Source organism: Lasiosphaeria miniovina (assembly GCF_030549165.1).
Source record: "Lasiosphaeria miniovina strain SMH2392-1A chromosome Unknown B0T26scaffold_1, whole genome shotgun sequence".
Classification (NCBI taxonomy): Eukaryota; Fungi; Ascomycota; class Sordariomycetes; order Sordariales; family Lasiosphaeriaceae; genus Lasiosphaeria; species Lasiosphaeria miniovina.
The window spans coordinates 211676-230565 of NW_026848220.1; the positions used below are offsets into that span (position 1 = coordinate 211676).

Below are 18890 nucleotides of genomic sequence, written 5' to 3' on the forward strand. Positions count from 1 at the left end.
CCTGGTTTGGGGCTGCAGCAGTTGCTACTTTGTCCGTGGATATCAAAGTCCGTGGATATCAAAGAGGAAAGGGCCCGGTGCTATTGGAGATACGATCACCGACACAGAATACCTTCATCTAGTCCTCGGCTCTTCTTAATTCGTCACAACGTGACATAAAGCCAGGCGCCCCAAGCCACGGCCACGCTTGTGCATGTCGAGAACGTCCACGTCAACAGCATATCATTCTTACATTGCATCATATTGCACAAGCACAAATCTACCGCACTATTCAAGTACATACATACGACACAACATACAACATAAAACATACAACATACGACACACAACATACAACATACAACATACGGCACACAACACACAACATACCACAGCCATGCACAAGTTCTACTCGGGCGCGTTCTTTAACTTCGAGGCGGTGCGCATCCTCGGCACGGCGCGGTACGGGGGCGCCGACGTGGCCGAGTTCCTCGAGGCGGTGGGCGAGATCCGCGAGAACGACGCGGGCAGCTGGCACGCGGCGTGGGCTCGGCAGGCGGAGCGGGCCGAGGCACTCGCCGAGCAGGCCCAGCACGACGGCCACCGCGCCGCCGCCCGCTCGGGCTTCCTGCGCGCCGCCAACTACGCCCGCGCGTCGTCGTACATGATGACGGGCAGCACGCTCGGCTCCTCGGACCCGCGCGCCGCAGCCATCCTGCGCACGTCGGCCGCCCTGTTCGCCCGCGCCCTGGCCCTCTTCGACACCCCCGTGCACACGCTGCACATCCCCTACAAGGAGGACGGCGTGTCCCTGTCGCTGCCGGCATATCTGTACCTGCCAGCACCAAAGACCCAACAGACAGAATCCACCGGAGAAGGAAAAGCCCGGGGCCAGACCGCCACCACCACCACCGCCACCACGCCCACTACCACCACCACCACGCCCGTCGTCATCAGCCTCATCGGCGCCGACTCAACACAGGAAGAGATCTACCACATGCTGCCGGCGGCCGGGCCCGAGCTGGGCTACGCCGTGCTGACCCTCGAGGGTCCCGGGCAGGGACTGACGCTGCACGAGCACGGCGTGGCGATGCGGGCCGACTGGGGCGCCGTGACGGGCGCCGCGCTGGACGCGCTGGCCGAACACGGGCGCGCACACCCCGGCCTCGACCTCGACATGGGCCGCGTGGCCGTCGCCGGCGCGTCGCTCGGCGCCTACTTTGCGCTGCGGTCCGCGGCGGCCGACGCACGGCTCGCGGCCTGCGTCGCCATCGACCCCGTGTACGACCTGTGGGAGTTCGCGTCGCGCCACGTGGCCCCGACCCTCTTCGGGCTGTGGGACCGCGGCTGGATCCCCGACTGGGCCGTCAACGCGGCCGTGCTGCAGAGCGCGCGCGTCTCGTTCCAGTCGCGCTGGGAGATCTTCACGTCGGCCCGCTTCCTCGGCGCAGAGTCGCCCGTCGGCATCCTGCGCGCCATGAAGCAGTTTACCCTCCGGAGGGACGCTGGCGCTCAGGGGGAGGGGCAGGGGCAGGGGCAGGGGCAGTGGCAGGGGCAGGGGGAGAGGGAGGGAGAGCGGGAGGGAGAGCGGGAGGGAGAGCGGGAGGGAGAGGGAAAGGGGCAGGGGGAGGGGCAGGGAGAGCGGGAGGGGGAGGGGGAGAAGAAGGCCGGCAGCTACCTGGAGGATGTCGTGTGTCCGACGCTGGTTACGGGCGCGGCCGACTCGCTGTACTTTGACGTCGACGAGCACACGGCGGCCGTGTTTGACCGGCTGGGCGCGGCCGACAAGGAGCTGTGGGTCGGGGCCTCGCCGGGCCAGGGCAGCCTCCAGGCTAAAATGGGGGCCCTGGGGCTCTGCAACCAGCGCGTCTTTGCCTTTCTCGACCGGCACTTGGGCGTGCAGAGGGAGGCGCTGGGCTGAATTCCTTTCCTGGTCTTGTTGGACCGTTGGCTGAATTCCTTTCCTGGTTTTGTTGGACCGTTGGCTGAATTCCTATTCCTGGTTTTGTTGGACCGTTGGGCCGTTGGAGCTGCGTCGCCGACGGTGTGTGTGTGTGCGTGTGTGTGTGCGTGGTGTGTGTGTGTGTGTGTGCGTGGTGTGTGTGCGTGTGTGTGCGTGTTTGTGTGTGTGTGTCTGTGTGTGTGTGTGTGCCGAGAATAACGAATCCAAGCAAGCAAGCACATGACGCGGCGGCGCTCTCTAAGCTGCAGATTTGCAGTCTCTCCCCTCTACGGCACATGCCCCCTCCCCTCCCCCACCCCCCCCTCACCTCCCCCAACAGTCTCCGGCAGTTCGCTGCAGTAGCGTGCAGCAGCCCTCCCCTGCAACCCGAGTCGTCCCTGCCCTAAAAAGAACAAAGGTGCTGCGCTGCTCCTCGCCTTGGTTGGTGGTTCGGCTTGCCGCTGGCCTGATCTGTAGTGGCGCTGCGCCGCAAGGACCAAGCACGTACGCCTTTCCCGTCTTCCCGACTTCCCTTCTCGCCCGCACTCTTATCACATACACGACACTACACGACGCTGCGACATGACAACCGGCCTGGTTTCTTTGCGCTGCGCCGCGGTAACCAAGAACCGACCACCTCGCCGAGCTCCTGGACCGGCAGTTTAGTTGGCCGGATGGATGCTGCACCACTGGCCGGATGAATGCTGCACGGGAGAGCCTGGGCGTATTTTTTTATTATCTTGTGTGCTGCGCCGCAGCGGCGTGGCGTCTGCCGTTGCGGCGTTGGCTGCCTGGACGGGCCATCTCTGTGCTCGTGTGGTCTGGTAATCTAGGCGACGGCGGGTTGATGATGCGTTTTGTATGGCTCCCGCCTCGTCCCGCGTCGGCCCTACACTCCCCGACGTGTGACGCGGTGGCCCAACCTGCATCGCCGCTGCGGAATGCGGCTGGCCAGAACCAGTCAGCGGCCGACTGACGGCGGTTCCCTTTTTTCGTCGGCCCCTTTTTCCCTTTCCCAGTGTGCGACGGGCGTCGACGTGCGTTGGCCGTAAACAGCAGCTCGTTTGTCTGCAAGATTGTCACAAGTCACAGCCATCTCACCCACCGGCAGACAGGCAGGCAGGCGGGCGGGCGGGCAGGCAGGCAGGCAGACTCTGAACTTTTGCTACGACTACCTGAGGTGCTAGACTGGATTACCTGAGGTGCTAGGCTGGACATTGGTCTACGGGCGGCAGATACGGCGAATCACGGATCTGGATGCAATGGGTACATCACCGTAAGCCAGGCATACGGGCACACGGGCATGCTGCATACTATACCCGCGCCCCGAGTCGCCCTCCCCCCTCCATAAGCAATCCGTCCTCTGTCTGAGCCAGAATCCGAGTGTGTGCGTTCGGTACCGCGTCGTCCCTTGTTCCTTGGATGGTGTCACAATTTGCCCAAGCATGTCAGGTTCTTTGTCTAATTCCCGACTGTCGTCACTGCGGCTCCAGTGCGGCTCCAGTGCCGCTCTGCCAGGCCGTCAGAGTTCTGGACACTCTGGTGGTGGCGGTGGTAGTGGTGGTAGTGGTGGTAGTGGTGGTGGCGGCGGTCGTGGTGGTGGTGGTGCCGGCACCGCTGGCCAGCTCCCTAGTTTTCTTCATAACAACGACATCACGGCGTCTCCGTCTCCGTCTCTGTCTCCACGCCGACGGGTCGCCTTCCAGATCAGATCAGATCAGATCGATCTAGTCTGGTGCTCGAGTCCCCAACTGACCCGTGCACGCCCCCCCTGAGGGCCCCAGAGTCGCAGCCGTCTCCTGGCCGGGGCGAGCATGTCGCCGGCGACCATGTACGCGACCAGCAGGAGCGTGCAGCGCGCCAAGCAGTCGCGCCGGTCCGCCTGTGACCGGTGCCGCACCTACAAGCTGCGCTGCGAGCGGTCCTCTCGCTCGGGAGCTGCCGCGTGTGAGCGGTGTGTCCGGACGGGGGCTGCCTGCACTACCACGGCCACCGAGATGCCACCAGTGCCGTCGAGCCAGGCCTTCAGAGTCCACCACAGCTCTCCTGCCAGCTCCCTCATGCGTCCATTCGCCAGCCAGAGCGTCAAGAGCCCAGCTCACCTCAGACCCATCGTCATGCGCGCCCCGTCCATCGACCAGCAACACGGCCTCGACGCGATGCAGGAGCAGAGCCGCGGCCAAGACTTGAGCAGCCAGGCCCTCGACCTGGGGCTCTGCAGTCCGGTGAGTTTGAGCGCAGGCCACGTTTGAAACAAGGTGCACGATGCTCACACGCACGGGAGGGAGCAGATGCGCCAGTCGTCCATCGACTTTGCCTTTGCCAGCTTCGCTTTTCCCACCGACGACCCTGGGACAGCACCGTGCGGCATCAACGCAGACAATGCGCACCGGCACCGGGGCAACGCCGACAACCACCAGCACCTGGCATCGCCGCCGCCGCCGCCGCCGCCGCCGCCCGTCGACGAGCTCATGTCCTTCAGCGACTCGGCCGTCATCCTGACGCCGCCGTCGCCCGCATCTCCCGAGAGCCTGGTCGGCGGTGACAGCATGGACCTACAGCCGCACCAGAACAATCATGCCCAGGCAAATCCCATGCAGGCAAATCCCATACAGGCAAATCCCATACAGGCACTGCTGGACCTGTGCGCTCGGCTGGTCGACGACTACGACACGCTCAGGGCCTTCCACGCCGGCTCGCCCTACTACCCGGGCAGCGGCAGCGGCAGCGGCAGCTTCCCAGACCTAGTCGAGATGCCGTTCCAGAGCCTGCTCGACAGCACGGCACAGTTCTCGGACCTGCTGCGCACCATGGCGCTGGCTGAGGCAGCGGCCGCTCAACAGCAGCAGCAGAGCCAGAACCAGCAGCGGCGGCCAAGCGGGATCGGAACGAAGCGCTCCTCCCTGCAGGCCTCGTCCGATTTTCACGGCGGCGGCGGCGGCGGCGGCGGCTCTGGCGCAGACCACCAGCAGCACATGAACCTCAACCGCGGCAGCGTGTCGCAGGCCGCTAGCAATAGCAATAGCAATAACAACAACAGCAACTGCAACAGCAACTGCAACCGCAACTGCAACAGCAACAACAACTGCAACAGCAACAGCAACAGCAACAGCAACAGCAACAGCAACAGCAACAGCAACAGCAACAGCAACAGCAACAGCCACAGCCACAGCAACTGCAACTGCAACTGCAACAGCAACAACATGGCGCCAGAACTGATGCCGCTCTCAAACACCACCAACGGCTCCACCAACGGCTCCACCAACGGCTCCACCAGCAGCTCCACGTCCACGTCCAACTCCGCGTCCCCAACCACACTCCCCGGCCGCCGCACCACCAAGAGCCGCGACATGGTGCTGACAACCACGCTGGTCACAACCTACGTGCTGGTCGTGCGCAGCTGGCGACAGCTATTCGCGAACCTAGCGGACCTGCTCTCGTCATCGTCACAAGCAACAAGCGACATGGTCGCGCTGCTGGCGCTGCCGGCGCTGCAGCTCGGCGGCCTGCACGTGCGCAGCAGCCCCGACATGCAGCTGGCGGTGCTGCTCGAGACGGGTGCCGGGCTGCTGACGGCCATCGACGCGTGTCTGGGCATTGGCGGCGGCTTTGGCGGCGGCTTTGGCGGCGGCTTTGGCGGCGGCTTTGGCAACGGCTTTGGTGGCGGCTTTGGCGGCGGCGGCGGGGCGGCGCGGTGTGTTGTGGGCTATGGGAGGAGTGGCCATCTCCATCAACAGCAGCAGCAGCACTGGGACGGTTCAGCTACTAATGGTGCTGGTGGCGGCGGCGGCGGCGGCCCCCAATCTGGGCCCCAGTCTGGCGGCGGCAGTGGTCGTGCCGTCCTAGCCATGGACCCGGCATCAGTGTCGGTCCGCGAGATGTTGCTGTCGCAGGAGATGCTGCGCGCCGCGGCCGAGGACGGCGGCTTCGGCGAGCTGACCCTGGCCGAGATGATGGACGAGGTCAAGAAGCGGCTGGACCGGGACCGGGATCGGTAGACAGACTGGGAAAGGAGGTTTCTCTCCGTCCGCCTTGGGAAATGAAAATCTGTGGGCTTTGTATTGTGCTGAGTGCTGGCTGCCGCTGTTACCGGAACTTTTGCTACGCTAGGCTGTGCTGCGTGTGTAGGAACTTTTGCTATGCTGCGTGTGCAGGAACTTTGGCTACGCTATGCTATGCTGCGTGTGCAGGTTAGATAGACTCGCGAGCTAGTGATGCATTCCGGCAACATGACATGACATGACATGCACTGTGCAACTGGCCTTTGTATGAGGTAGGTAGGTATGTACGTGGTGTTCATGTGAGGAGCATTGGCATGGCCTCGATTCGACAAGGGGCGTAATTTCTGCATGAGATTAGACTAGTGAATGCCCAGTTCTGCAGGCCAATTGTGTTGTCACTATTTCCTGTCCCTGTTTCCTGTCCCTGTTTCCTGTCACTGTTTCCTGTCCCTGTTTCCTGTCACTGTTTCCTGTCATTGTTTCCTGTCATTATTTCTCGTCATTGTTTCCTGTCATTATTTCCCGTCATTGTTTCCTGTTATTGTTTCCTGCTATTGTTTCCTGCAATTGTTTCCTGTCGTTGTTTCCTGCCATGTATCTTGTCATTCTTTTTTTTGTGTCTCTCCCTTTCCTTCAAATCTCTCCGTTAATTCCACAGTGCGGTGCAGGCTCAACAAAAAGGCCTAAATTGAACCTGGGTTGATTTTGTTCTTTTCTTTCATTTCTGTTCTCTTTTTTTCTTCCAAAAAAGAGGCGACGTCGGCCTCACGCTTACCCGACTGACTATAACACCATCCAGCCTGCATGCCGGGGAAACAAGCTTCGGCCAGGCGCGGATCTTGGCGTCCTCCAGCCTTGGGCTCTGCGTTAGCTCCGGGGAAGTAATGCCGCCTACGCTCGGGTGATCTCTAGCCGTCTGTGTGTTTAGTGTCTATTTTCTGGGGCAGCGTCGAGGGTGTGGGGTAGTCGGCCAGTCCCCCTTTTCCGCTGCTACCTTGGTGCCTATCTCCACGGAATCTCTCCACGGAATCTCTCCACGGACGGCATCCCTTCCCGAGAGTGAGAGAGACGGGTGAGCCTTGACCAGTCCTTATCCTGCCCCCGCTCCCTGATTTCAAAGGGACGGCAGCTCCTGATCCTCTCGGTCCTCGAATCCAACACAGTCACAGTGACAGAGTTGCATTTGCACCTCGCTCTTGATATCGGGCCGGCGAGCTAGTCGAGTGCACGGCGAGCCAGTCGGGTGCACGGCGAGCCAGTCGAGTGCACGTCGAGCCTGCAGACAGACCGTGTGTGTAACGTGATTCACCACTGCTGACCGGCTCGAGCTGCGCATTGATCGTCGCAGCTGGCACCATCAGCGAAAAACCGACGCCCTTATTAGGGACTCTGCGCCGCAGCCCGGCAGGGCGAGTCGGAGCTGGCAGCGAATTGGACAATTGCCGGCTTCCCCCTTTGCAGATGAATGCACAACCCGTGCGGCGCAGTCGACCTGGAAATCTTCGCCGTATTACCCACCAACACGGGAACGGGTCCTACATTCCCAGTTGGTCGACGCTCCAGAGGGCGGGTTGCACGGCCAATATCGATGCCACGGCACCCTGGTTGGGCGAGCCGCCTCAGCCCGCGCCAGGACGAGAGACAGATGGCTGCTGTACCACCGTGACCAGCGACAAACTGGCCAGTCACAACGCCATAGTCATCTCACCCGCAGCAAATATCAGCCACGCCGAGAAATCACACCCCATCATCTGCCAGAAGAGGTGGTCGAGGCCGGCAAACTAACCTGATTGCCTCTGCGGGCTGCTCCTTTGCTTGAAACTCGCGTCCCGTCGAATGTTGCATTGTTCTAGAAGGACTCGAGAGAGCGCTGTCGGCCATTTCCAAAAGATGAAATCTTGGTTCTTGTCGGGGTCCGCCATCGAGTTTCCCAGATCCTCCACGAAACGTGCCCCTGCAGCTTCAGATTGTCTCCGGTCCTACGTTGTCGACATCACATAAGGCGCAACGTCGTCCGCCGAGGGTCGACAAGACTCCCATCGCCCAGTCAAAGACCCATCGCGACGTCTTGTCTCGCTGTCGGCCTTTCCAATCTCCACCGCTCAGACTCCTGCTGCCTCGCAGCTCCCGTCCGCCATGAGCGGCCTCTTCACACAGCCGCCGGTCGACCCGGACGCGCCGGGCATCAGCCACACGACCATCGCGGTGACGTGGGTCTTCACGTGCCTGGCCATCATCACGGTGGCCGTGCGGTGCTGGGTGCGCAAGAAGTACCACCGGTGGAACAGCGACGAGTGGATCATGCTGGCGGCGCTGGCGCTGCAGATCACGTACCAGGCCTTCATCACCTTGGCGTGCAACTGGGGGATGGGCAAGGACTTCATCAACATGACGCTCGAGGAGTTCATGCAGAGCCAGAAGTGGGAGTTCTTCGCCATCACGCCCGCCCAGCTCGTGTCGCTCGTCGCCCGCATCTCCATCGTCATCCTGCTGGCCCGCATCTTCGGCACCACGCGCGTCTGGTTCAAGTGGTTCCTCTTCGGCTTCATGGCCCTGCAGGTCGTCGTCGGCGTGCTCGGCCTCGTCTTCAGCTGGGTCTCCAAGTTCCCCATCGAGACGCACTGGAACCCCATGATCGTGCCCACCAGCCAGATGGACGAGAGAATAAACCAGTACACGTCGCTGGCCTTGCAGTGTAAGCTTCTAGTCCCTCTCGTGCCTTGACAGCAGCCCCTGACGGCCGTCAACAAAACAGTCCTGTTCGCCATCTCGGACCTCCTCTACGTCGTCATGCCCGTGTGGTTCGTGTGGAGGGTGCAGATGAAGCGCAACCGCAAGATCGGGCTCATAATCCTGCTCAGCCTGTCCATCGTCACGGCGGGGGCGTCCATCACCAAGATCGTCATCATCATCATGGGGCTGATGGGCACGCTGCCCGACTCGTTCTCGCCGGATTTCGGCGGGACCGTGTTCCTCACGTCCAGCATCGAGCAGTCGCTGGTCATCATCATGGGGTGCATCCCGACGCTGGGCCCGCTGTCCAAGCTGCAGTACACCGCCTTCTTCAGCGCCGTCGGCGACTCCATCATCAGCCTGCTGACCACGCGCCGCCGCAGCCCGCGCGGCAGCGCCACCGGCTCCGTCTACCCCGGCGGCGAGGACGTCGAGATGGGCGGCAAGCTGCGCATCTCGGACGAGGCCTCGGCCCGTGCCCAGAAGCCCGCCTGGGAGGCCGGTTCTGGATCTGGCCCCGGCTCCGCCAAGGGCAGCAGCAAGAGCCTGCAGAGGACTGTCACCTCGGCCATCACGTATTACGGCCACACCGAGGACGAAGTCCCCACAAAGTGAATGCCAGTCGTGGTGTGGTCGAAGACGTGGGGGGGGGGGGGGGGGGTTCTCTTTTTTTTGGTTTCAGCGAGCGACGGTGGTTTTTTATTTCGGGTTTTATTTTCATTTTTATTTTTATTTTTATGTATATCAAGACAATCACGACCAAAGCAGGGCAGCAGGGCAGCAGGGGCAGCGATGGTTACGTCCACGACCCTTGGGCCAGCCGAATAACGAATTTACTTTACCTGTGTTTAGTTCCAGTTTTATTCAGATTCTGTTGAATACCCGTCCTTTCTGTTCCCCCATGGTGTCAAGTGCCTTACCTACACATCTTGCCCACACTGGTTCAGTGTTGCGTGTTACTTGACGCAGTGTAATCTGAATATCCTCATAATTAGCCGAAGTCTCACCTTGCCGCGGATTTTAGACGCCACGGGGAAGGAGACGACGGCGGACGACAGGACCAGCAACTGCAACCTTCTGTATAAAGGGATGGTTTTTTTTTTTTTTGGGGGGGGGGTTTCTTTGAAAAAAAAAAAAAAATTTAGTACAATGATTGATGGAGTCGTTGGGTGGCGCAGATCTGCGATAATACGATCTCGGAGCTGAACTCGGAGACGAAAACGGGGAGAAATGGCCACGAAAAGGCCGACTCGGATTCCCACCAACGGTAGCAAATGGATGGCAGCTGAGGAGCGGTGCACAACAGCAATTAATATTGGCCTTGGTTGAGAAGGAGATGCACTTTGCACAGTGTGGCTTGTAAGTTTGGTAGGTCAACGTGCTTACAAATACTTAGGCCATGTCGAGAAGGAACATTAGATGGCGGCTTCATTCAAGCCATGACAAAGCACCTAACCTAGTGGAGACGAATCAAGACCAGCCCAAGCCCAGCAGCTGCAAAGGTGGTCCCCGAAAATTCCCCAAAGTGCGTGCATGCTTGCGGGAAAACACGGCAGCGGAATGCCACACGACCGCCCGGAGCACAGTACTCAGATCTGCTGTTTAGACAGTTGGACAGGTAGGTAATTAATCAGCTGCTGCTGCTGCCTGTGCAGGGAGGCACATGCATATGCCATACTATATACGCGCATTTGTCAATTTGGGGCGTCGTTTCTCTTTAATTGGCCCAGGCTGAACCCGCGCATCCTTGTTCGTCCGATCCAGAGTTTGACTTGCACTTGCACTTGCGTGGTCCGATACGTCCATACGATACGGCCGGCTTCTCTGTCCCTCCCTCCTTTGATTCTTTCCACACCTCTACCACAACCACCACCACGACGCACTTGGTACCTGCACAAACATGCACGCACCCCGAAATATTACCCTCTCCCCCCCCTCCGCATCACAAGCACAGAATATTGGCACATCTCCTCGCCCAGAAGAAGGCACTGACTGGGGTCGGTTTCCGATAACCTTATCACTTAATCGGCTCTAATCATCGGGCTTTTGACTTGGGCTGCGTTCTAGCTACCTTGGCCAACTTCTAGCCAGCTTCTAGAAGGCGCCTCCCTCTCCCTCCCCTCCCCCGATTCGTTCACACCGTGCCACCCATTTCCCGACCCCATCGCCGCTCTTTCTCGTTCCGTGTTCACTCCGCCCTCACACCCGAGAGTGCCAAGATGGCCCTCGTAGCGCTCAGCTCGCTGGTGGCCGCCGTCGCCGCAGCGGGATGGATCCTGTGGTGGAGGCGGGCGGCCTTTTCGGCGTCCAAGCTCGGCAACATCCCGTATCTCAAGTTCGACGGCGACGATTCTGAGGCTAGGTACACGGCCGAGTCGCGCACCATCATTTCCAGGGGTTATCAAGAGGTGTGATTACTCCCAGGTCCCTGTTCTTGTCCAATCACATGTCTGTCTAACCAAGCGGGCTGTTTTACCTGTCTTTTAGTATCTCAAGCGCGGCCAGCCGTTCTGCATGCGGAACCCCATTGACAGCAAGCGCCCGCTTGTCATCCTGCCCTTCAAATATCTTGACGAAGTGCGCAGTGCGCCGCAGAATAAACTGAGTCTGCCGCTACAGCTTGACAAGGTATGATGCTTGCGCTTTGATTTCCTTTTTTTTCCCCTCTCGCATTTCCCCCTCTCGCAAACCCCAACCCCCCCCCCCCCCCCCCCCCAAAAAAAAGGAGAAGAATAAAACGAAGAAAAAAAGTGAAGACAGTCTGCCGGAGACAGTCTGCCGGAGCTGATTGCTAACATGATGCCATAGAATGCTCTCCTCAGCTATGTAGGCGGCCCGCAGATGACGGACGAGGTCGTCCACGCCGCCAAGCTCGATCTCAACCGCGCCCTTAGTAAGTTTCGCCGCAAGACAAAAAGCTGATGGGCTTGGACTTCTGTACTAACTGCAAGCTCCAGACAGGCTGGTTGAGCCCATGCAAGAGGAGTGTCTGGCTGCATTCAAGAAGGACTTTCCTCCGTGCCAGGGTAAGAAGACCCCTTCTAGAGAATCCTTCAGTTGCTAACACTTGCTTGTCTTCGTCAGAATGGACAACCGTCTACATCTATCCGCTCATTCTGCAAGTATTCTCGCGCATGTCGGCTCGCGTGCTAGTCGGCCCCGAGCTGCGCGACGAGTGGCAGAAGCTGTCGCTGGCCTACGTGAGCGCGGTTCTGAAAGCGCCCTCGACCGTGCGGGCCAAATACCACCCCTCGCTGTACTGGCTGGCCAAGTACCTGAACCCGGACGTGAAGGAGGTGCTCAAGTTCCGACGGCAGGCCGGCCAGCTGCTGCAGCCCACAATCAAAGCCCGCCTCGCCTCACCTGGCGTCGAGCCCCACGAGGACGCCCTCCAGTGGCTGCTGGACGGGCACCGGGCCAAGGGCCGCACGCCGACGGCCGACGACATCGCGCAGGACCTGTTCGTACTAATGACAGCGTCGATCCACAGCACCTCGTCGACAGCGCTGTCCATCCTGTTCGACCTGATGGACCACCCCCAGCCGCTAGCCGACATCCGCCGCGAGATCGCCCGGGTGCGCAGCCAGAACTCGGCGGGCTGGACACGCCACGCGCTGAGCGAGCTGCACACCCTTGACGCATTTATGCGCGAGAGCCAGCGCGTGCACTCCTTCACTCAGCGTACGCACCATGCCCAGTTTCTCTGCTCTACTACCCCCTTTTCACATTCGCACGTTGGAGCGCTAGTAAGCTCCAACCCTTGCACGTCGCACTAACCCGATCGGTGCGAAATATAGTGACGGTGCAGCGCGTCGTGGCGTCGCCGTGGACATTCAAAGACGGGCTGTCGCTGCCGGTGGGCACGCAGCTGTCGTTTGCGAGCAACGAGCACAACCTGGACGCGGACACGCACGCGGACGCGGCGACGTTCGACGCGGGGCGGTTCCTGCGACGGACGGCGGCGGCGGACCCGAGCAGCCAGCACCGGCTGCACTTTGCGTCGACCGAGGACACGCTGGTGTGGGGCAGCGGCGCGCACGCGTGTCCCGGGCGCTTCTTCGCCGAGGAGGCGCTGCGGCTCATCTTTGTGCGCTTGCTCACGGCCTACGACTTCAAGCACCCCGCCGACGGCCAGCAGCGGCCGCCCGATATGCCGCGCAACTTCAACATCGTGCCCAATGTCATGGCGCCGCTGCTGTTCCGCGAGAAGGGCGCCTAAGCTGGCGAGGATGCTGGACAGGCTGTAATTGTAACCAGGTAGCAGATTCAGGAGACGAATGAACTGGATTATTGCAATATTGCAGAAATCAACTGTGAAATGACTGTCTAGGTCTAGTGTCCACTAGGAAAATTAGACCTCGGATGTGATGACTTTGATAGTCCGACTGCCTGCACGCTGAAAGAGGCGCAGTTTACCCATCCCCGAATCCCTCTCAACCATTCGTATATACATGCGCAATCTGGGAGCTATAGCGGCTTCGTACTGCCCCGAGCACCAAATTACCGCTCAAGATGGCCGTGGCATACCCACCCACCCTTTTAGCATCAAGCTCAACCTCCAATTCCATCTTCCAGCGAATGTGGCAGCATCTCACCCGTCCCCTTCAAATCAAGTCGGAATCGACGTGCTTACGCAGGATCCCCAGAACCTCCTCCCACGTCTGGCGGAACAGCTCGGTGCCCCGCTCGCTCTCGACAAGTTCGCTGAGCCTGGACCGACAAGTTGTCTCGTTAGCATCTGTCCTCTCTCTCCCATGCAGCGACTACGGCTGTTCAACAAAAAGCCTCAAGAAAACGGCAGACTCACGGAGCATAGCTATCGTTCCGCCAGAACTTGCCGTGGCTCTCGACGCCGAGGCCCGTGGCGCTGACGAGCGACCGGCTGCCCTCCTCGACGGAGCGGCCGAGCAGGAAGAACTTGACGGCCATGATGGCGCGGACGATCAGGGGGAAGCCGCGTAGCATGCCCGTCTTGCACAGGCCGGGGTCCGAGGCGTTGATGACGATGCGGTGGTCGGCGTCGTCGTCGCGGCACCGCACCACGAGGCCCTGAAGGACGAACCACGCGGCCAGCTTGACCAAAAAGTACTGGCGCTGGTTGTCGAAGCGCGCCTGGTCGTCTATGCGTTGCACCAGCGACTGGTCGGCCGTGATGTCGGCGTCCGTCACCTCCATCGACGCAATGCTGTGCACGAACGACAGGTGCGGGACGAACTGCTCGGCTTCGGGCTTTGCGGCCTCGGCGGCGGCCGTGGCGCGCAGCTTGGGCAGCAGCAGCAGCGCCAGCAGCGCCGTCGACAGCACGTTGACCTGCAGGGCGGACTCGTAGCCCTCGGGGCTCTTGGCGAAGGCGAAGGTGGCCACGCCGGCGGCGAGCTGGGCGACGTGCAGGGCGGGGACGGCAGCGTCGAGCTGGTCGGCGAAGGCGCGCACCGACGCGAACGTCGACATGTCGACGGTTAGGATTATGAAGACGTCCGGCTTGCAGCCGGTGCGCGCGATGATGGCGGCCTTGGCCTGCTCGCCCTTGTCCTGGGAGCGCACGGCGAGGATCAGCGGCGACGCGCCCTGGGCGGCGTACTTGACGGCGGCTTCGTGGCCGAGCCCCGAGTTGGCGCCCGTCACCAGCACCGCCCTGTCCTTGAACGACAGGTGCGTTGGGTCGGCGGGCGGGTGCTGTTTCGCCCACCAGAGGTCTTTGGTCGACGACATGGCGACGCGCGGGTGTGTGGTCGGTGGGGGTGTAGGTGCGGAATGGTGTCGTGTTTGTGTGGTGGTGTGTTGCAGGTAGTTTACTGAGCAGGTAGTTTACTGGGCGGGTAGTTTACTGGGCAGGTAGTTTACTGGGCAGGTAGTTTACTGGGCAGGTCCCGTCTGGCGAGGAGGATTAGTGCGCACTACTTCCTGTAGATACCGAGTAAACGTGCACACCGGTGCAGTTTAGCCTGGGCCTACGAGCAAACAAGTTGGCTCTCGGGGCAGTCACGGGCGGACAAAGAAAGCCTGGGGCAGCTGCTCGGGTCGCTTTCGCGGGAAGCTGCAGGTTGTAACCTAGAACCTCTGTGCCAGCCACCGCGCCTTCCGTGGCAAGCAAACCGTCAACGTGCGTGCGCCTCGCCTTCCCTTCGTCCCGCCCGTGTCGAAACGCGGTTACTCCAAGCCAAAGCCAAAGGGCAGATCAGTTTCCCCGCCTATTACCAAGTACAGAAGGTAGGCACAGTACACAGCACCCTCATATGCCTGTGTTTCTGCCGTGTACGGTGCCTGTGCCTCGTCAGGCGGACCGCTGCGACGTGACTGGCTCGGTGCGACAAGTCTCCGATTGGCTGCCGCAATCGATCCAACAGGAGCCGTTTCAACCTTTCCGGCTCCGATCAGTCACTTCCGACCAGTCACTTCCGACCAGTCACTTCCAAACAGTCACTTCCAATCAGTCACTTTTCACCTGGCTTTCTCTGGACTTAATTAAGGGCCTGCCTCCTGTTGGCTGGCCGGCCTGTCGTGCACACCACACCACCTATGACGAAGCGCCAGTTAATTGCTAATCGAGGCCGTCGGATTTCAGGCCAGGCAGCACTCCGGTCTGCTCCGACTTGTCAGCTACCGGCCGAGCGACGAGTGACGGCCGAGCGGCGAGTGACGGCTGAGCGACGAGTGACGGCTGCCGGAAGCTTCAACTTGTCCGGTATGAGCTCTAATTAGTCGCGCAAGGGGGTTTCTTTGTGGCGTCTCACTCTGAGACGGAGAGTGAAGGGCGATGGACTGGCCTGTGACAAATCACCAAATACGTCTGCACGCCTAAAATGCATTTGCTGTACTCTGCTATACCTGCTAGGACTGGTAGGTACGTGCGGCAGTTTGGTTGCAGTTGGCAGTTGTTTTGATCCCAACCCCTGACGCCATCTTAGTCTCGTCAAAACTGGCCACCACGAGATTAAGGGGCAGAGCAACAAATCGCCACCTGCTGCAATGGCTCTCACAAAGACAGCCCCCCAGCTGCCCGAAACGCAGACAGCCATCGTGGCTGACGGGTCCGGGAATCTCATAGTCTCCCAGCACGTGCCCCTTCCTGCCCTCGAACCCGACATGCTCCTGGTGAAGACGGTGGCCGTGGCCCTCAACCCCTCTGATGCCAAGTTCACGGGCGCGATGGCTGCCGAAGGGGCCACGGCAGGTAGTGACTGCGCCGGCATCGTGGTGGGCATCGGGTCTGCTGTCAAGTCTGCCGGCCGCTTCTCCATCGGGGACCGTGTCTGCGCCCCCCTGGCACCCATGGACCCGCTGGCGCCCCGGAGCGGCGCCTTTGCCAACTACGCCGCCGTCGCCGCCGACCTCGCGCTCAAAGTTCCCGGCGACATGCCGCTTGAGTCGGCAGCCGGGCTGGGGACCAGTCTGACCACAATCGGGTGCGCCCTGTTCCGGTCCCTCTCTATTCCCGGCCACCCCGACCGGCTGTCCACGAAGCCGGCTGTCGTGCTCGTGTATGGAGGCAGCTCGGCCACGGGCACCATGGCAATCCAGTTGATTCGCAGGTGAGCACGTCTGTCTCGCAATCTGTAAGAATATGGACGCCCACCTAATCCCGTGTCAAGATCAGGGTGCATTCCCATTGCAACTTGCTCACCGCACAACTTCGCCCTCGTCAAGTCGTACGGCGCGGCCGAGGCGTTCGACTACCGCGACCCCAGTAGCGTCGACAGCATCAAGGCGTATACGGGTAACGCGCTCGACTTTGCGCTCGACTGCGTGTGCCAGGGGTCCAGCATGAAGTTCTGCTACGCCGCCATCGGCCGGGCCGGCGGCCGCTACACGACTCTCGAGCCGTTCCCGCAGAACATGCACACGCGCAAGCGAGTCAAGCCCGACTGGCTGCTCGGCGCGGCGCTGCTGGGCAGAGAGATCGGCTGGAAGGAGCCGTATCGCGTCGAGGCCGACCCCGAGCTGCGCCAGTTCGGCCGCGACTGGGTTCTGTGCGCTCAGCGCCTGCTAGACTGCGGGGACATAAAGCCGCATCCTGCGAGAGTCGGGCGCGAGGTCGGCCTCGAACCCGTGCTGGAGGGCATCGAGCTGCTGCGGCAGAAGGCTGTGTCAGGGGAGAAGCTTGTATATCGCATTGCCAAGGAGCAGTGAGCGTGGCGGAAATCACAGAAGCGGCTACTATGACATCATGTGGTAGTATGTACTGGCTACCGTGATTTAAGCACTTCATGGAGCATTCGTGATTCACGTAATCACCACTGGCAATGATTTCAAAACACCTTGTCTAATTAGTCGGCTCATCCCCTACCATTCAACATAGTTCTTAGCCAGGAGCCACGACTTCTTGGGAAACCGCATGACCTCTGAAAACGCAGGCCCCGTCCACTGCGCCGGCGAGCCAACCAAGCCGCCCTCGGCCAGGCCCGAGTACCCCGTGCCGCCGACGCCCTCGCCCAAGACATACTCGAACCCGACATTCTTATGCTCCACAACAAACCGCCACTCCCTCCCGCGGCCGGGCGACACCAGCACGAGCTCCACCCCCGTGACCTTGTCAGCCAGCGCCTCCGTCGTGGCGCCCGGCCCGCCGTACAGCTTGCGCATGGTCACAAAGTCCGCCTCGCCTGACGCCGCAGTGCGGCGTGTGCCAAACACCTTCTCGCCGTCCTCGGCCAGCAGCACCGACGCGACATCCAGGCCCGGCCGCCGCCCCGACGCAAACTCGACATACGACAGCGCGAACGGCCCGGCGCGGACCCGCACCGCCACCATGCCCGCCAGGCACGTGTACCAGTTGAAGGCGCCCCACAGGCGCTCGTAGCCGCCCATGCCGGCCCAGCGCACGCGCCGCGCCGCCGGCGGCCACGGCTGCACCACCGCGTCGACCACGACGTCGCCCACGGGGATCGGCTCCGCCCAGTAGAAGTGCGGCACGGCCAGAAGCGTCGCGTTGGCGCTGTCTTTGGGCCCGCGAGCCGTAGGCCACAGGGCGTTGTCAGCGAGCCGCGGCGGCGCGACCGCGGTCATGGCCACTGAAATGTTGGCGTCGGGACTGGTCATGGCGATGCGCGCCGTGGCCTGCATCTTGTTGCCGTCGTTGCTGTCGGCAGGCACCATGGCGACCTCGAACTCGTACGCAAAGTCGCTGCCGCGCCACAGGCCGCGCGTGACGGTGGCGCCGCCGGCGTCGGGACACGTGACGGTGTCGACGGTGGACTCCTCGGCGTAGTCGACGACGGCGTAGCGGTGGGTAGCGGAGCCGTTTGGGGCTAGCGACGCCAGCTCGGCGTAGGCGCGCAGGTGGCCCGTCCCCAGGAACGAGTAGTTGGGGTCGCGGTAGAAGCCGAAGATGAAGGCCTGCGTGCCGTCGGCCGACACGCCGTCGAACTCCCACTGCTCGCTGCTCGTCGCGTTCATCGGCTCCACCCGCGGCGCCGACAGGTCGGCTGCCGGGCTGGTTGAGAACGACACGGCCCGCCCTGCGGCGCCCCGCGCCATGGTGTACCGCGTCGCGCGGCTGGTGTGCGATGTGGGCGTCGCGCTGCAGGGCGGCGGCGATGGCGGGCCCAGCGCCGGCCACGGCTGGTGTTGGTGCTGGTGTTGGTGTTGGCTGAATTTCGTCTGCTGCCCTGAGCTGGACGATAGTGCCAGTGGCAGGTTGACGGCCAGACAGATGGCGCCAGCGACGCCCGTGGTCCACATGTTTGCCCAGAATTGGATGGAAGCGCACAGAGAGAGAGAGAGAGAGATAGAGAGAGAGAGGTAAAATCTCCAAATTCCTTTTTACCTTTTCAAACTCTGGCCGGCGTCCTGATATTCGACACCGAGACAAATGAAGCAAAAGGTCGAGTTGGCGTGTGCTGGGTGCCTGCGAGACTGACCGACTGGTCTCGAAACCAGAGGACAGGAGGACGACTACCCACCTACCGCCTGAGCTACCGTTCGACTGACGGCTACAAAAGATGCGGACCGGAGACGTGCTCGGAGCATGCTACCCAGATGCGCATGTCCCACGGCATGCATGTGTTGTGCACCCCTGCATCTGTCGAAGTCGGGGGCTGCGGCGAGAAAAGGAGGCGCCCGATTCGTCGACGGCTCGGCGCTCCTCCCGGCCCGCATCAGTTTGTTCATTGGCCATGCGGCATTGGTTGGAGGCACCGCCACCGGAACCCCTGGCCCGGGGAATTATTGTGAAAAGAGAGGAGGGGGGCCAGCAACCAAAATCCTCCCCCATTACGATCAACCAGCTTATGGTT

At 61.3% G+C, this 18890-nt stretch overlaps 8 protein-coding genes across 8 annotated transcripts; 5 read left to right on the forward strand and 3 right to left on the reverse strand.

Annotated features, from left to right (window-relative positions):
- Window positions 1–105: 105 nt before the first annotated feature.
- B0T26DRAFT_682407 (uncharacterized protein) lies at window positions 106–566 on the reverse strand. Its single transcript, XM_060440741.1, has one exon. It carries the CDS (start codon window positions 330–332, stop codon window positions 144–146), a length of 189 nt encoding a protein of 62 aa, XP_060301823.1. The 5' UTR covers window positions 333–566; the 3' UTR covers window positions 106–143.
- B0T26DRAFT_758274 (Alpha/Beta hydrolase protein) lies at window positions 377–2236 on the forward strand (the record flags this gene model as incomplete). Its single annotated transcript, XM_060446360.1, has 1 exon — window positions 377–2236. The coding sequence occupies one exon, from the start codon at window positions 377–379 to the stop codon at window positions 1898–1900; it is 1524 nt and encodes a 507-aa protein (XP_060301824.1). The 3' UTR covers window positions 1901–2236.
- A 3405-nt stretch (window positions 2237–5641) lies between these two features.
- B0T26DRAFT_682414 (uncharacterized protein) lies at window positions 5642–6166 on the forward strand. The gene has a single exon (XM_060440742.1). It carries the CDS (start codon window positions 5961–5963, stop codon window positions 6114–6116), a length of 156 nt encoding a protein of 51 aa, XP_060301825.1. The 5' UTR covers window positions 5642–5960; the 3' UTR covers window positions 6117–6166.
- Window positions 6167–8058: 1892 nt separating this feature from the next.
- On the forward strand, window positions 8059–9270 carry B0T26DRAFT_632953 (uncharacterized protein; the record flags this gene model as incomplete). Its single annotated transcript, XM_060436491.1, has 2 exons — window positions 8059–8617; window positions 8678–9270. The coding sequence occupies 2 exons, from the start codon at window positions 8059–8061 to the stop codon at window positions 9268–9270; spliced, it is 1152 nt and encodes a 383-aa protein (XP_060301826.1).
- A 1362-nt stretch (window positions 9271–10632) lies between these two features.
- On the forward strand, window positions 10633–13166 carry B0T26DRAFT_1312 (cytochrome P450). The gene is made up of 6 exons (XM_060433356.1): window positions 10633–11063; window positions 11143–11283; window positions 11464–11548; window positions 11613–11681; window positions 11740–12336; window positions 12453–13166. The coding sequence occupies exons 1-6, from the start codon at window positions 10875–10877 to the stop codon at window positions 12872–12874; spliced, it is 1503 nt and encodes a 500-aa protein (XP_060301827.1). The 5' UTR covers window positions 10633–10874; the 3' UTR covers window positions 12875–13166.
- A 292-nt stretch (window positions 13167–13458) lies between these two features.
- B0T26DRAFT_631066 (uncharacterized protein) lies at window positions 13459–14367 on the reverse strand (the record flags this gene model as incomplete). Its single annotated transcript, XM_060436313.1, has 2 exons — window positions 13459–13572; window positions 13735–14367. 2 exons carry the CDS (start codon window positions 14365–14367, stop codon window positions 13459–13461), a joined length of 747 nt encoding a protein of 248 aa, XP_060301828.1.
- Window positions 14368–15624: 1257 nt separating this feature from the next.
- On the forward strand, window positions 15625–16785 carry B0T26DRAFT_635733 (chaperonin 10-like protein; the record flags this gene model as incomplete). Its single annotated transcript, XM_060436754.1, has 2 exons — window positions 15625–16187; window positions 16248–16785. The coding sequence occupies 2 exons, from the start codon at window positions 15625–15627 to the stop codon at window positions 16783–16785; spliced, it is 1101 nt and encodes a 366-aa protein (XP_060301829.1).
- Window positions 16786–16938: 153 nt separating this feature from the next.
- B0T26DRAFT_736075 (uncharacterized protein) lies at window positions 16939–18132 on the reverse strand (the record flags this gene model as incomplete). Its single annotated transcript, XM_060443275.1, has 1 exon — window positions 16939–18132. The coding sequence occupies one exon, from the start codon at window positions 18130–18132 to the stop codon at window positions 16939–16941; it is 1194 nt and encodes a 397-aa protein (XP_060301830.1).
- Window positions 18133–18890: the final 758 nt, after the last annotated feature.